Source organism: Arabidopsis lyrata (genome assembly GCF_000004255.2).
Source record: "Arabidopsis lyrata subsp. lyrata unplaced genomic scaffold ARALYscaffold_5, whole genome shotgun sequence".
Lineage (NCBI taxonomy): Eukaryota > Viridiplantae > Streptophyta > Magnoliopsida > Brassicales > Brassicaceae > Arabidopsis > Arabidopsis lyrata.
In genome coordinates, this window is record NW_003302551.1 from 3,612,307 (window position 1) to 3,628,446 (window position 16,140).

Sequence of the window (16,140 nt, forward strand, 5' to 3'; positions counted from 1 at the left end):
ATTAAATGAGTTTTCCTTTTTTTTTTCTTTTTCTAAATTCTAATTAATGATTACGTCTCTAAATTAGATATATATATATATATATATATATATATATATATATATATTTTTCTTATATGTTCTAAATTAGATATTTTCATTCACTCTTTTTTAATGTACCAACTACATTGCTCTTTTTTTTTTACGTCAGATCTTTTAATTTATTATCTTTTCAAATTTGCAGGATCTTCTATTTTTTTTTTTGGTTAATTGGTTTTATTCCTTGTCGATAATACTATTGACTAACTATTGTATTAAGTAATTTGCCAATTTGTGAACAAAAATTAAGAAGTTATTCACCTATTATAGATTTTTTTTCTTTTCAAAAATAGAAATTTTGTTAAATGGCAAGATTTGATCATTTAATTAAGTAAATGACTTCTTGATTGCTGTTAGATAATGATATAAGGGTATCCTAAATATTTATGAATGTACTTTTATTTTAAAATTTGGCATTTTCGTAAATAAATATTTTATTACTTCTTTTTTTTTTGTTGTTGTTGTTGACAAAAAAACAGTAAATGAATACTTTTAAATCTGCTAAATTCAGTAGACCTCATAAATGGTACTCCTTATCTTTCATAGGGATTTTTTTGTTTTATTTTAAAAGATATTTTCATATTTCTATGTAAAAGTTAATTTATTTGACTTATACATGTTTTCTTATTGGCTGATTTAGTTTTAAGTTAGTGGTATTATTTTTGTGTAAAAGAAATAAATTAAATGAAATTTATATGATTTCATAATCTTTGTGCAAAAAATCTTAAACATTACTTCAAATGAAACAGGGAGAATAAATGTTCACTGTTATGAAAAACAAAACATGTTTCTCCTAACAACTGATCTCATAGATATAACCATCACAATGTGTTTTAATTTATGTTTTAAGTGTTACGGAAAATCTCTTATTGCGAATTTATGAAATTCAATCCTCTATTAAGCAGAATAAGATCTTTTAATTTAATTAGTTTTGCCGTTTTGCATTATAAAAAAAAAAAAAAAAAAAAACAAGAGACTAGCACAACAAAAACTAGAAGACATAAACAATGTCCTAGTGAAGATCACTAGTATACATAAGATTCACTTAACAAACTCCAAACAGGTGAAGAGTTTTTTATTCAGCAAGCAAAAAAAAAAAAAAATCCTCTTATTTTGTGTGTACTCATCATCATCATCTCTATGTTTATACCATTTACAATGTAGGAGGGATCCAAATGTAGCCATGGGTCTGCGTATAACCAGCTTTCTTAAGTAGCTGATCTGCTTCCGCTGGGCCACGGCTACCTTGTTTGTATGGGATCGATTTTACTTCTCCCTTGTCGATCCTGTGAAGCAATGGAGTGAAGATTTCCCAAGCTGCCTGTTTTATGATTGATCACCAACATAAATGTGTTTAAAGATCATCTCAATGGGAAAAATATCAAATTTGGGTCAAATCAGATTGTGGAAGTTTGAAACAAAGTTGAGTTGGGTTCTTGAAATGATGTGAGAATATCCAGGGGTTCTAAAGTGGTGAAGGAGAAAGGTAATATTACCTTCAATTCGTCTCTGCGAACAAAGTGTTGTTGGTCGCCTTTGATTCTGCAGAGAGATACATAATAAAGTCAACTAATGGGATGAATAAAGGTTTTGATATACAGAACTATTGTTACAAGATTCTTACGTGTCAAGAATAAGGCGTTCGTAAGCCTCTGGAATCGAGACATCTTGGTAACGCTGCTTGTACGACAGGTCTAGTTCACTCTGCACAGTTTGCATCTCCAGACCCGGTTGCTTCACCTGCGCAGCAAAGCCAAAAACTTCAGATTGATTGAATGAATGAACAAAAGTGAATCTCTCCTTTTCTTGTAATATCGTAAATTGTGGTTGGTTCATCAGGTACTTACAGTTAGCTTCATGTACATGGCCTCTGAAGGCTGCAAGCGTATAACAAACTCGTTCCTCCCTTGGTTTTGACCTATTGTATTGCATGAGAGGTTAGACCAACGAGATTTTACGTATCAGTACATACACTTGATATCTGAGACGGTTTGATTTGGTCTTGATACAAACATTTGAATATATCGCCAGGAACATCTTTAAACTGAATGCGAATATCTGCCTTCTTTGAACTCATTGCCTTTCCGGCCTTCAGTATAAATGGAACACCTGAGAGAAAGATAAATCAATCCACAAGTCCATAATAACCACCACAAGTAGAAAGGGATTTTTTTCATAGAGGTAACACATGAAGACAGTTCTTAATCGATGGAGAAACAATATGAATTGAGCTAATGTCTGTTCCGTTATAAGATGTTACGTCATGTTTTAGGTTCGGGGGAGTTGGTTTTAACTTTTATCATTTATGCAAGAACAGAAGAGTTCCGTGGCCTACTGTAGATATGGACAATATGAATTGAACTAAATATCTAATCTTGATTCATGTCTAATCTTTTAGATGATGTTCCAAACTTGATCAAGAAAATGAAAAGATGAAGAGTGAGGAGGACATGGTACCTTCCCATCTTTCGTTGTCTATGCGAAGAATTGTTGTGGCAAACGTTGGAGTGTTTGAGTCATTTGGAACAGTTGGATCATCTCTATATCCTTCATATTGCCCAAGAACAACCTCTTCATCTTTTATGGGAATCACAGATTGAAGAACCTAACGTTCATTTAAGAAATCAGTCAGTTGTTATTAATTGGCTGAAAATGCAAACGAAGATATATATCTCTTGATCCAATTGATATGGTAACCTCCTACAGAAGTTTGGAAATGAAGATGTGATCAGAAAAATTAAGATTGTGATTAAGAAAATTGTAATCACCTTCACTTTCTCATCCCGGATGTGCTCGGGTTTCAGAGAGATTGGTTTCTCCATGGCGACAAGGCAAAGAACCTGTAGTACACTAAACTTAGTTATATATATATATATGAAAGCATCTGCAGTTACAGGGAAGGAAACTCTAAGGAGAAATGTCATATGGAGGTGGCTTTCAAGATGTTTTTCTTCACAATAGACAAATATTTAAAATATAAACACTTGCCTGGAGCAAGTGGTTTTGAATAATATCACGAATGATTCTGAAATGGAAGATTATAGAACTCATCAGAATGCAATGACATGTCATGTACATCATATTCAAAGGAAACACTGAGAAAAGCTTACCCGTATTCATCAAAATATCCCCCACGACCTTCAGTTCCAAAATCTTCTCTGAAAACGATCTGCAAAAAGAAATTAGAGATTTATGTGTATGGACTCGACTCTAAACAAAAGTGTGGAAAATATATGTGCTAAGCGATCAAGCTCTCACCTGTACGTTTGCAATATTGTCGCGGTTCCATAGTGGCAAAAACAAACGATTGGCAAAGCGAAGAACCAACTGCACTAACGATGCATGTGTTAGATGATATTTATCTATCTAAATAAATAAACTATTGACTAAAAGCAAAGAAGTGTTACCATGTTTTGGACTAATTCTTTTCCCAGATAGTGATCAATACGATAAATCTGTGGTTCATCAAACAGCGCTCCAATCTGAGAACTCAGTTGCTCTGCAGATTCCAAATCCTTTCCAAACGGTTTCTCAACAACAATCCTAGTCCATCCACCAAGATCAGCTGGAAAGATTATACCATTCCACTGAGAGTTACTACCTAATCTTTTGTATCTAAATAATGTTGGCCAAATTAACAGTAACTTACATTTGTTAGTGCACCATGCCTTGATCATCTTGCTTACAGGAGGGTATACAGACGGCGGAAGTGCAAGATAAAACAATCTCCGAGAAGATCCTTCAGAAGTCCTTTTAGAGATCTCGTGCTCCGAAATCGCCTCATCTAATCTCTTAAACCCTTCCTCAGAATCATAAGGTCCACTCACATACTTAATCTATACCACCAGAACATATATTTTCAGTAACCAAAACAAACGGGACTACAACCGCGTAAATGAAATGGACTAACCAGCTTTAAAAACTTGGACAAAGCTTCTGCTTTGTCAGATGCATTCCTCTCATCAACAAGATATCTACACAACATGATAATATCAAATCAAATACATAAACTTTTCATCGTCTCATATACAACAAAAATCGATCATCTAACCCGCGGATTTTATCTCTAAGATCCTCATCAGAAATCTTACTCCTTGCATATCCAAATATATGAACTTCATCTGGATTAAGAAATCCCTGTGCTCATGTAAAAACCAATAAACACATCAAAAAAAAAAACATTTGACATTGAAAACAACAAAGCATACTAACAAAAAAATCTTGAGTTTAAGAACCTGATGGTAAAGATGGAAAAGTGCAGGAAAAGTCTTCTTCTTAGCAAGATCACCAGAAGCACCAAGAACAATGATAGAGAGACTTCCAGTTTCAGAGACTGGATTGTATTCTTTTACAAACGAATCATTCTTTAAAGTAGACCTCTTCTCCATATGCCACTCACCAGAAGGTCCAGAACCCATCATCCGAAAGTTTTTTAACACTCTAACCAAAATACACAACAAACCTGTAAAATTAAAGTTTAGTGAAACTGGAATCATTGTGTTACGATTTGATTGATTTAACCATGTAAACAAAACTATTTATGAAATTATAACATTTCAAGAATTCGAATCTCGTGAAGATGAAGAAGATTCTTAACTTAGGCTAACATAACTGCGAAAAAAACACAGAGTAATTGAATGGATCAGATTTCGTTTGACAAACGGATCATTAGAAGCTTTGGCTGAGTTTTACAATCGGAACAACAAAGATTACGAGAAGAGATCTCTCTAACCTGCGACGGTGGCGACAAAAATTTCACTAGTATGGAGAATTTTTGTTATGTATGATTTTGATAGCTCGAATACATTTATAGATAAATTAGAGTGGTGATGATTAAAACAAGGGACTGTAATTATAATAAATAATAACAATTAGTATAATGTTAATTAAATGGAAAGTGGTAATGATTTGAGAATTCGAGACTTGGAATGGTTGAGCATGAGCATCCCATTATCTTTAGATATGCTGCCTGAGATATTTATTTTGTTGGGAAAGAAAAGTCAACAAGAATTATTGTGACGTGTCTTGGTTTTACAATAAAAAAAAATTACGATTTTCATATTACATTTTGACCGTTAGATTTCACCACCACAAAAACAGTGTTCACTTAAAGCAGATAAGACACAAAGTGTTACATACCAATTGGATAATAAACAATACACTAATTTCACACTGTTCAATAGCAATGAATCGTCATTTTATATACCAAATTCATTCATCTAAAGATCATATAACGTAGTGATGAAAGATGGAAAAAAAAAAAAAGATCTTATAACGTAGCACAACGCATTCATTTACTTTTCTAGTTTTCTAGTTTAGCACGAGAGAGGTAAAAAAAAAACAGAGAATAAATGCTATAGTGGAAGTAACCACAAAATCCAAATGGGCCAAGATATTAAAGCCCATACCGACACAATAAGATTGCTACCGAGTCTGTGAGTGATGCTGACACATTGGAACTGTCACATTTCAAAGGCAACATGCTTGTTATAATGTGGGTAACGAAATGAAATCACATTTTAAACCACTTAGGCTTTGTGGTCTTCTTCTCTGTGGATTTAGGCTCGTGTTCAACAGGTACAGGACCAGAGTCAACCGTGGCTGGCTCTGATGACGACTCAACAAGTTCCTCCGCTTTGGTCATGACCTCTAAATCTTTCAGTGACAAAATCTCTTCATTCAGATAAGGAGTTGAACTCGCACCTTCATCTGCCAAAAACCATTAGGGTTTAAAGATAAGTTCAGAACACAGTCCTCTTCCCAACAAATTCTTGTCGAGTAGTATGTAAGGGAAATCAATATTATAATCTAACATATAATCTATCTGACACACCTTACTTAACCACCCTTCAAAGATTATTGTTCCCTATGTATTCACATGATCCTAAACTTCTTATCAAGCTATTTCATTCCTAAGTTTGAAAGCTTTCTGGAAAAATCCTCGTGTAGTTTAGTTATCCGTCCCTCAAACAGATCTCACTTACTAAATCTATAATCCCACACATATTGCAATGCAATACAAGTTCCCCAGAGAAAGAGGAAATATATGGTATTGTGTGAAGGTAATGTCACAAACTAACCTTTAGGTTGATCGTTTGCAAAGTAGACAATTGCTCCAGGGACAAACCCAGCTGAGTAGAAGTCTTGTGAGAAATCTTTTATCTGCTTCTTGGGAGGAGTTGTATCTGCAAAAAAAATAGTATGATGTCGGTTTCTTCTCTTGACAAACATAAGATCTGAAATCTGAGTACTGGAAACATACACAAGTAGAAAGGAATATCTGGGTGGGCAACTACTCTTTTGACAAGATCAAGCAAGCCTTGGATCTTTTCTGACGGATGAAATGTTGCCTCCAATGTGTGATTATCAGGAAAACGAACCCGAATTACAGCCTAGACAGTATCAATCTATAAATAGTCAGTGGGATAATTCCAAGAATGAAACAAGACCAAAAGTGTTTTAGAAAGTAATAAGAACCTTAGTCAGCTTTGATCTACGAGCAGCTTCTTCTGCTTCCCGAAGTTTTCTTGTCTTCAACGATTTATCTTTTGTATAAGTAATTCACATTACATGTTAGAAGAATTAAACAACCAAGGTACTGATTTCTTCAGAGCAAACAATACATTCCAACGACAACAAACACTTGATCAAAGATTTAGCAAATTTTCCATTGAAAATGCCAGAAGAATGTAAACTAAACCATACAGATTCTTCTAAACATCTTACCTTCTTTCTTAGTGGCTAAAAGGCGGTAATAATCTGCAGGTGTGAACTCGTAGAAATCATCAGATTCATCTTCTGTGTAATTTCATAAACAATCAATCACAAGACTTATTCAAATTCAGATCAAATGCAAGAATCAGAAAATCTGCAAAACTTACCAGCACTAGAAACTTGACTTGGTCTCTGAGAGTTACTCGAAGTCTCAAAAACACGAACCTCTCGCCCTAATTTCTCTCGCATATCAGCAATTTTAGCCTGATTTTACGAAATTTCATCAAATAAACATCGAATTCGACACAAGAAATGACAAAACCCTAGAAAAATTTGCGTGAACCCCAAAAGATAGAAGAAGAAGAAAATTTAAGATCAAACGAAAATCGAAATGGAACTAGGAATCAGATGATATAAATCAATGAAGGAGAAGAAGAAGAATGAAGTCAGACCTGAGCTGAAGAAGAAGCTTCCATGGAATCGATGATCTCGAGTCGTCTCCGTTTCAAGGTGTGAAGAGAAGGGTCATCAACAAACATCAGACCCGACCCGGTTCAAGTTATTCTTTACTTGCTCGCTGCAAATCCACCGTCTATATACCAGAGGCGCATTTATTTGTTTTAAGAGATTTTCAATTTAAGAGTATGTACGTGATATTTTATGAGTATCATTAACAATTTTTTAGTATTAATTTTAATATTTGTTTATTGTTTGAGATTTTTTATGATACTTGTAATAAATCTGTTTCCATTGGTGAGATCGGTATCAGTATCATTAATATATAAAAAAAAATATTTAAAAAATTGAAAAATAAATATATAAAAACATAAGATTACAAAAGGTAATATTACGATCCATAAAAACGTAAAATACAAAAGGTTTTACCTTCAAGCTTCCTCGTTGTTTTTACTCTTCTGCTGCCTGTAATCAATCAACAGGATAATAAACAAACACTCAGCTAATTGATTCTACTTTGTAAAGATTTCGAAGACTATAAACATGACTGGATTATTCACCAATTGTGTGCTTTTACTTAATATCTACGAAATGCATACACATTGTAATAAGATTGAACATGTTTTACAACTCTCAAAACACCTAGGGAGTGTATTGGATTGTGTATTTTGGAAGAGTTTAATATTTTTTTGAAATCACCTGTTATTGAATGAATGATTTTGAAAAACATTCACAAATCTCATGTTATTGAACATGGAATTTACTTAAAAGTTAAAAAGATTCAAAGTCATCTAAAATCACTTGCAATCTATGATTTATAAAACTCTTACAATATTGCTATCAGAGCCACTACACATATAATAACATCCCATCGTCGGTTCACTGACTTGATCGAGTATATACCCACGAAGCAGCTTGACAATGATTCCATGGTATCTCTTCTTTTCTTCTTTTGTGATGGTCATTCCTCTAACAGTGATGACATTTGTTTGTCTATCATGTTTGGTAAGGGAAGTACCCTTATCTCCATTGATGCTGATTCTAGTGTTGGGATTTCGTTTGATGTGTTCCCCATCATTACCGCTTCATCAAGATTGATGATTTCGTCCCTGAATTTCCACAAAGAAATTCTCGTCATTATGCACCTGAAATACAGACAAATCATTAACAACAAGGACAATCAAGAACCATCATCCAAATTTGTTTTGATACCAATTTGTGAGGTTTTTAACCTCCTTAACTTAAGCTATCTTACTCACAAGCACACAACTACTACCTTGAAGCTTAACAACTGACTTGAATAATGCAGAACAGAGACTGAAACTTAAAGAGAAAGTGATGCAGAGATAGAGAAGTGTTTAACAATGAAGATGCAGAGAACGAGTGTGATGCAGAGCCTTTAAAGAAGAATGATGCAGAGCTGGAAAAAATGAAAGGAACACACAAGGTTTAACGAGTTCGGAACCTCAACGTGAAAGCATCATCCTAGAATTTACAGAAGATCATAAATCAATCAACTTAAGCCCAAAAACCCGCCCTGCCTTCATCTATCCAATCAAGATGTCAAAGAAGACTTTAGGGTTCTATCTCCTCTTCTCATACTACAAAAATCTCAGTTTTGTATGTATTCATTGTTCCATTAAAGACAATGGCATTCTCAACCATATATACCTAATCTCTATTAAATTCAAGTGCTCAGTTTCAATTCTAGTTCTCTATTAAATTCAAGAGCAGCTTTCTCTTTAGCTAAGATTGATTACATATATCAGAATGATAAATAAATCTTCACGCAGACAACAGGATACCAGAGAGATGAGATGGGAGCAGTATGAGACGATAGTCTACAAACCTTTCGCTGGGTTATGGACTGGATGAAGCATTACTTCATCATGATTCTCAGAAGCTGAAATCACCAAAGTCCAAAAAAAAAAATTAAAGTTATGGCAAAGTTAGATAAACCAGATAAATTTAGCAAAGAATTCCACTAAATACACAATCCCTCACTATCTGAGAGTTAAATACACAATCCCTCACAATTAAAACAAACAAATCAGCTAAACCCTAATCCGATTTCTAATCCAAAAGCCGATAATCCTCCTTCCAATTTAAGATTAACTACCAGAGTAAAGAATCCATCAGCTTAATAATCGAAGATAACAAAGTAAGAGGCAGAGATTCAACCAAAATAGAAGAAAAGCTCCGATCGACTAACAAAACCAGTAAGCGCACAATCTAGAAATCGAGAGAGAGAGAGAAGAAACATAGAGCGATGAAGAGAGAAAGAGAGAGCTCGGAAACCCTTACCCATGGCGGATTTTCGCGATGAAGAGGTTTTCGCGAATCGCAGACAGAGAAGAGAGGAGAAGAATCGAGAAGGAAATGATTTTTTTTTTCTCGGTTTCAGCCAAAAACGCGTTTTGCCCACCAATAGCATGCTGCCACGTCACATGATACTCAGTATCAGAAGTATCACTGGGCTGATACGTATCAGACCCAAATTCATGTTTTGATCCTTTAAATAATAATTATTGGGCTCTTGATACTCAAATTAATTCTCCTATGTGGATGGTCTAAGCCCACTATGTTATGTTTATTTTTTATTTTTCCAACTAAAACATTAGTCTTAAACTACTAAACAAATTTGTTCAAAAAAAAAAAAAAAACTACTAAACAAAATGAATAATGAATGAGATAAATAATAGAAAATGAAATTAAATTTTATTTTGTTGAAATATTAAATTTATTATTTAACAAAATTAGTTTATATACAAACTAATAATTGATAAGACCAAAAATCCGAAAAATGAATTTAAAACGTGAGAAAATTTATAGTGGCATTCCTCTCATTCTAAACCAATATTGGAAGATATCAAAGAGCGACGCGTCGGGGTCTTAAAATAACATAGATAAACCATTCGGTTCAACTTCTCAATCTATCGAATGAGGAATGACTCCAACTTGTATGTATGTGTGTGACATTTTTCATTTCGTTCCAGTCGAATGTGATAGAGAACATTAACAATATCAAACATATATGAAGATAAAGTGAATGAGTTGAACGAGCGAACAATTAAAATGATAAGGTTTGGTCTTCCAATCCGGATCAGGTTGATTGTATAAAAAATCATCAACAATATTCGTTTAAATCGTATAAATGTATTACGGATAAGCGAAGAAAATATAATTTTTTTTTCGTTTTTTGTAGTCTATTTGGTGGATATTGCCACGCGGTTTAGTTACGACCACTGCTTTAAGAATAAGAGACAATAATAAAACGTACTGTATAGAGTACTCTCCTTCTTTTCTCGGATTTCCAAAGATCCGTCACTTTTTACTCAATATCTCAAAACTAACCAGACCGCGATCCATAGATATGGCCTCACTTCCACGGTTCCACCAATAATTCAAGCTAAAATATATAATTAAATTATTTTGAGAAATACAAGTAAAAAATAGAAAAAAATAATTGTAATCGTTTTTACAAAAAAAAAAAAACAGATATTTCTAGCGAAAGGCATATCGACAAAAAATATGGTATGACACAAATATGTTGTACAAAATAAAGTATTTTTTCTACCTGAAATTAATAAAGTACCTACCATTAAAAGGAAAAAATAAAAGCCTTTAAAGAAAATAAATATTGTCCTACGAAAGTGAAAATTTATTAATCAGATAGTCTCTTTCCCACCTAAGCTTCTTTGCTTTTTTTAATTTTTGTTGTATCCTTCTTGTCTCTATTAACGCTCATCTTCCACCATCAAGAAGCTCCAAATCGAAGCAATCTTCACTCTCCACAAACCCTAATTCGATGCAATTGCAATTTTCCACTCTTCATGTTCTTCTATCCATGGATCCGTAAATCTCTATAACCTCACAAAAGGTGTTTTCCAATGCCTAGCGTTGGTGTGAAGCTGTACAGTGTCTTCTTCAAGTTCCTTTTGAAACACCGTTTACAAAACCGAATTCAATCTTCCGGTGATGAATCTTCTTCGGATCCATTTGGTGTCACGACCCGACCCGAAGAATCCGTCGCTGCTCCGAATCCGTTATTCACCGACGGTGTTGCGACCAAAGATATTCATATCGATCCGTTAACTTCTTTATCTGTACGGATTTTTCTTCCGGAATCTGCTCTTAAGCCGCTTGAACCGAGTACCTCCGCCGGTGTTTATTCCGGTAAGGCTCGAAATCTCAACAACCTCGCCGGATCCGATCTTCTTATTAGGAGAAATAGCTTAGGTTCGTCTAATTCGTTGTTGTCTCATAAGGTAGAATCTAGAAGGAGTAGTTACGGTTTCACCACTGGTTCTTCTTCCCCTGAGGCAGGATCCTCCGACGTGTATAGAGGATACTCGCCGTCGTCTTCCGGTGGAAACTCTAGAAAACTACCTGTGATGCTGCAGTTTCATGGTGGTGGTTGGGTAAGTGGAAGTAATGACTCAGTGGCTAATGATTTTTTCTGTAGAAGAATGGCGAAGCACTGTGATATCATTGTTTTGGCAGTCGGGTACAGGCTTGCGCCTGAGAATCGGTATCCGGCTGCGTATGAGGACGGGTTCAAGGTGTTGAAATGGCTGGGGAAGCAGGCGAATTTGGCTGAATGTAATAAGTCGATGGGAAATTCGCGGCGACCGGGAGGTGAAGTGAAGAAATCAGAAGTGAATAAGCATATTGTTGATGCTTTTGGTGCTTCTTTGGTGGAGCCTTGGCTTGCAACTCATGCTGATCCTTCGAGGTAAAACAATATCTTTCCCTTTGCATTGCCTATGAAATTTAAGGGAAATGTTGATTCTTGTTTAGGTAGTGAAACTAGTGAAAGAGCCAAGAATTTGTTAGAAAAGAATGTGTGTGTGTTCCTGCCTGCCTGAAAATCTAAGCTTTAATGTCAACTTTATTTGTGCAATACAATGTCCGTTATGATCTTTGTTCTATGATCTACTAGTGGAAGGACTTGATTAATTATAGTATTGTTTCTTGGTACTGAACTACTGATGCTAAGTTCACCTTAATAGTCAATAGGTCCTTATCATGTCTTGAAATTTGTCAAAAGATACTTGCTTTCTCACGGGACTTCTGTTGCTACGTCTCCTCTTACCCATTGATATGAAATGTGGATTTGTTTCGTCTTCATTAATTTCTGGTCTTAGTACATGCTAGATATGTAAATTCAATCCTTTGGATTCCAGGAATCTTCTTGGATTGGATTATAAAGCTTGTTTGTTTGATGAAAAAACCATCTGCTTAGGATTCAGTTTCCTGAAAATGTGCTTGGTATGTTGTCAACTGTGGTTCATATGCATGTCACACCAAAAGTCTTTTTTTTTTTTCCATTCTTTAATGATCACTGCTGTCACGTAGTTCAAGGAGTTTGCTTTCAATAAGTGTTCTGCTTTTGATTCTTAAGAACACTTAAGGATAACGAAATTAGATCCCAGCGGAGTATGAGATAAATTTTGTAGATCGTTGCTTTCATGTGATTCAGGTGACCAAAAATCTTACTGAGTTCTGTGACTTCTCGAAATTTGAAACTTCAGATGTGTGCTTCTTGGTGTGAGCTGTGGTGCCAATATAGCAGACTATGTAGCCCGCAAAGCCATTGAAGCTGGTCAAAATCTAGATCCTGTCAAGGTTGTGGCTCAAGTCTTAATGTACCCGTTCTTCATTGGTAGTGTTCCCACACAGTCTGAGATCAAACAGGCAAATTCCTACTTCTACGACAAACCTATGTGCATTCTCGCTTGGAAGCTTTTCTTACCCAAAGAAGAATTCAGCCTAGACCACCCGGCAGCAAACCCCCTTGTTCCTGGCCGAGGTCCACCACTCAAGTTCATGCCACCGACACTAACCATTGTCGCAGAGCATGACTGGATGAGAGACCGAGCCATTGCTTACTCAGAAGAGCTAAGGAAAGTTAATGTAGATGCTCCCGTGCTAGAGTATAAAGATGCGGTCCACGAGTTTGCTACCCTCGATATGCTTCTTAGGACTCCACAAGCTCAGGCTTGTGCAGAAGATATTGCAATTTGGGCCAAGAAATACATCTCTCTTCGTGGTCACGAGTTCTCATACTAGTGTTCACCAGAATCTCCAGGTAGCAAAAAGAGGTGAATCAAAAGTAGACCAGATTTTTTCGGGTTTTGCTGTTTCTCCACGAAGCGAAAAGAGGTGAACCGAAAGTAAACTTTTCGGGTTTTGTTGTTTCTACCAGGAAGCAAAAAAAAGGCAGGCGAAGGGAGAGGTTCTTTTTCTCTCTGTGAGTAGAGTTAGTGTAGAGAGTTGTTACTTTGTGATATGGGTCGAGTGAAAGACTCAGGTTGTCTCGGGGTATTTCCCATATATTAAACTATATATACGTCACTCTCGGTATGAGGTTCGAATCGAAGTTTGTTTTACTAACAATCAGTATTCAGTATTTTTTAATTAACCATTCTGAAGTTTAGGCATGTACATTTGCAGTATCTAAAAAAATCACCCGAGACAAAGAGAGGCCGGCGCCGGCCAGAAATAATGGAAGATCGGAGAAGTTGTGGCTGGAAAGACGCTTTGGAGGAATCGCCTTTGATATCGCCAGAAACCGTTCCTTTCTTACATTTTTACCTATAAACGTTTTTAACAATCTTTAAAAAATATTTATGATATGGCATATAACAATTTGGTAGAATTTATGTAATATTTCAAACATTTGAGTTGAGTATCACAATTTTAATACATAAATGCAATCAAATAACTTTTTGTAATATAATATTTTGTTCAAAATGAGTTCCTCGCTATATCACGGAGGCTCGTAACCTAGTTTTGAAAATAAAAATTAAAAATCATATAAATAGTATCTATTAACATATCCTTTGATGGGTTAGTGCTTCAGCTAGGGTCAAAACGCGAGTCAATTTCTGGTACTGGTATATTTGAGAGTTATTTCATCTAGAAACTGTAATATCTATTACTGTTTCCTTAGACAAAAAAAAATAGAAATCTATTAATAATGTATCCATAATTTATATCACTAATTGAAATGCAACCTTTTTGGGTATGAAACACATAAATCCATCCAAATATCATTATTCAACAAAATCATTATTTAAATAGATTTATTAAGAAAAAGGAATAATACATGCGAGATAGCATTAATAGTAAAAGAAATTAATATTTTTATATAGAAAAAATAAATTTGGTATCTTGCCAATATAGCTTGATAACGTCGCTACTCCAAGGTTTACCCAATATGAATTGTCATTGTCCTTAATTTCTACTTGAATACCGTTTCGAGGAATTGGAACTCCGGTGCTTCTTGTTATGTTCTCAACTTTATCTTTCGGCAAAAACAAACGATTCTTATAACAAACATCATTTTCTGTTAGTGTTTTTCGTATCATCATATTCGGATCCATTTTACTAAAATTTTGAGTGTCTTAGAAATATAATTAAGATTTTTTCGTAAAGTGAAATATTTGAGGAGTTCGAAGAGTTCAACGCATATACAGTGGCGGACCCAGAAAATAATATTACCGGGGTCAAAAATATATATAATTTAAAATATATTATTTATATATACTACTAAAAGATTATATATATATTATCGATAATTGTTTTTCTTTAATACTTATATATATTTTTTAAAATTTTCTTAAAATGATACCATATTTCGATAATAGTAATGCAAATATTAAAATTAAATCATCTACAATATGCTTAATCACATATTATAAATATGTAAAATATTTTAAATCGCATTAACATGGTTTAACTAGTTTTGGGCTTATTGTATGAAAGTAGTTGGTGTTAACTACAATTTTTGTCAATTTTTTAAATCCATAGAAAAAATGTTTTGTAATAGATTAATACTTGTAACAGAAAATAGATGTATTATGAAAAAGAAGATAATTAATAATTAATTATATTCCATAGAAAATGAAATGTAAACTAAGTGAGAAAATGAGTGTTGCATATTAAGATATTCTAAAAAAGGAAATTATCTTCAAAAACAATGAATAATGAGTGTTGCAAGGGGTGTCATTGAATCCAGGTTTTGATATTAATGAGGTCAAACACTACCAATTATTCCAAAGACATTTACAATATAACTTATAAAACAAAGTTTCTATAAATTTTAGGGGGGTCAGTTGCACCCCCTCCTTAACACATAGGTCCGCCGGTGCGCATATATATATACCTCTTGGCCAAAATAATGTTCCTTGGATTGGCTTTTATATTTATTTGAACAGTATTAATTGTATTAAACACAACTCTCTAAATTTAGTAAATGTTATGGATATATTTTCTAAGTTAGCATATTATTAATTTTCTAAATTTACAACTTGATATGTTAAATTAGTCACATATTCTTGTTATGCTGAATTGTATTTACAAAACCTTATTTTTAGTGCTTTTTAAAAAAGTCTTCCCAAGCTTAATCTATTATAATATCTAAGAAACATAAACTCTATTAGTATCTGAAAAATCTCTTTTCCAACAATAAAAGTGTGCATTATATCTTTGATATCTAAGGTTTCTTTAGTTTTTACAATAACTCCTATTATTTTGCCTACCAAAAAAATAACTCCTATTATTTTTGACATTAATAATATTTTTGAATTTAAAAATCACTATTAATAACAAAAAAAATCTAGTTAAAATAATGAGAAATTGTTAAAAATACCCTTTTTTCAATATCCCTTTTCAAAAATGCCCCCTTTGAGAGTCCATTTTTAAGTTTGCCCTCTTTTAATTTTTAATGACCATTTTACCCTTATTTGAAACAAAATTAGGTCCACAAAATACAAAATATTTTTTTTGCGGGAAAAGTGATCCCGCAATTTTCCCGCCAAAACACTTGTAAAAACTTATAAAATACCTTGTAAAATTTTCCCGTAAAAATTTTTCCCGTCAAAAAAT

The 16,140-nt window shown here is 33.9% G+C and overlaps 4 protein-coding genes and 1 long non-coding RNA gene across 9 annotated transcripts; 1 reads left to right on the forward strand and 4 right to left on the reverse strand.

Moving 5' to 3' along the window:
* Positions 1-1,051: 1,051 nt before the first annotated feature.
* On the reverse strand, positions 1,052-5,004 carry LOC9313103 (glucose-6-phosphate 1-dehydrogenase, cytoplasmic). Its single transcript, XM_021025309.1, has 16 exons — positions 4,811-5,004; positions 4,314-4,540; positions 4,130-4,215; positions 3,989-4,052; positions 3,728-3,914; positions 3,486-3,643; positions 3,337-3,405; positions 3,189-3,247; positions 3,067-3,103; positions 2,847-2,918; positions 2,536-2,683; positions 2,092-2,187; positions 1,926-1,996; positions 1,703-1,818; positions 1,575-1,620; positions 1,052-1,399 (listed from the first exon to the last, which is right to left on the reverse strand). The coding sequence occupies exons 2-16, from the start codon at positions 4,497-4,499 to the stop codon at positions 1,232-1,234; spliced, it is 1,563 nt and encodes a 520-aa protein (XP_020880968.1). The 5' UTR covers positions 4,500-4,540; positions 4,811-5,004; the 3' UTR covers positions 1,052-1,231.
* Positions 5,005-5,408: 404 nt separating this feature from the next.
* LOC9313104 (plant UBX domain-containing protein 1) lies at positions 5,409-7,401 on the reverse strand. Its single transcript, XM_002876990.2, has 7 exons — positions 7,245-7,401; positions 6,960-7,056; positions 6,805-6,876; positions 6,556-6,623; positions 6,341-6,470; positions 6,159-6,263; positions 5,409-5,787 (listed from the first exon to the last, which is right to left on the reverse strand). Exons 1-7 carry the CDS (start codon positions 7,329-7,331, stop codon positions 5,591-5,593), a joined length of 756 nt encoding a protein of 251 aa, XP_002877036.1. The 5' UTR covers positions 7,332-7,401; the 3' UTR covers positions 5,409-5,590.
* A 571-nt stretch (positions 7,402-7,972) lies between these two features.
* On the reverse strand, positions 7,973-9,655 carry LOC9313105. Its single transcript, XR_002331663.1, has 3 exons — positions 9,553-9,655; positions 9,098-9,151; positions 7,973-8,393 (listed from the first exon to the last, which is right to left on the reverse strand). It is a non-coding gene; the product is annotated as an uncharacterized LOC9313105 (long non-coding RNA).
* A 1,263-nt stretch (positions 9,656-10,918) lies between these two features.
* Positions 10,919-13,956, forward strand: LOC9313106 (probable carboxylesterase 11). 5 transcript variants are annotated; one of them, XR_002331958.1, is made up of 3 exons: positions 10,919-11,983; positions 12,783-13,618; positions 13,705-13,956. XR_002331958.1 is itself a non-coding variant. In XM_021025794.1 (3 exons), exons 1-2 carry the CDS (start codon positions 11,139-11,141, stop codon positions 13,318-13,320), a joined length of 1,383 nt encoding a protein of 460 aa, XP_020881453.1. In that variant the 5' UTR covers positions 10,919-11,138; the 3' UTR covers positions 13,321-13,352; positions 13,457-13,956. The 5 variants fall into 5 exon arrangements, 3 of the variants coding, with proteins under 3 accessions (XP_020881453.1, XP_020881454.1, XP_020881455.1); XR_002331959.1 differs by having other exon boundaries at positions 12,783-13,611; XM_021025794.1 differs by having other exon boundaries at positions 12,783-13,352; positions 13,457-13,956.
* A 64-nt stretch (positions 13,957-14,020) lies between these two features.
* On the reverse strand, positions 14,021-14,766 carry LOC110228270 (B3 domain-containing protein At1g08985-like). Its single transcript, XM_021025049.1, has 2 exons — positions 14,429-14,766; positions 14,021-14,037 (listed from the first exon to the last, which is right to left on the reverse strand). Exons 1-2 carry the CDS (start codon positions 14,634-14,636, stop codon positions 14,021-14,023), a joined length of 225 nt encoding a protein of 74 aa, XP_020880708.1. The 5' UTR covers positions 14,637-14,766.
* Between the last annotated feature and the right edge of the window lie 1,374 nt (positions 14,767-16,140).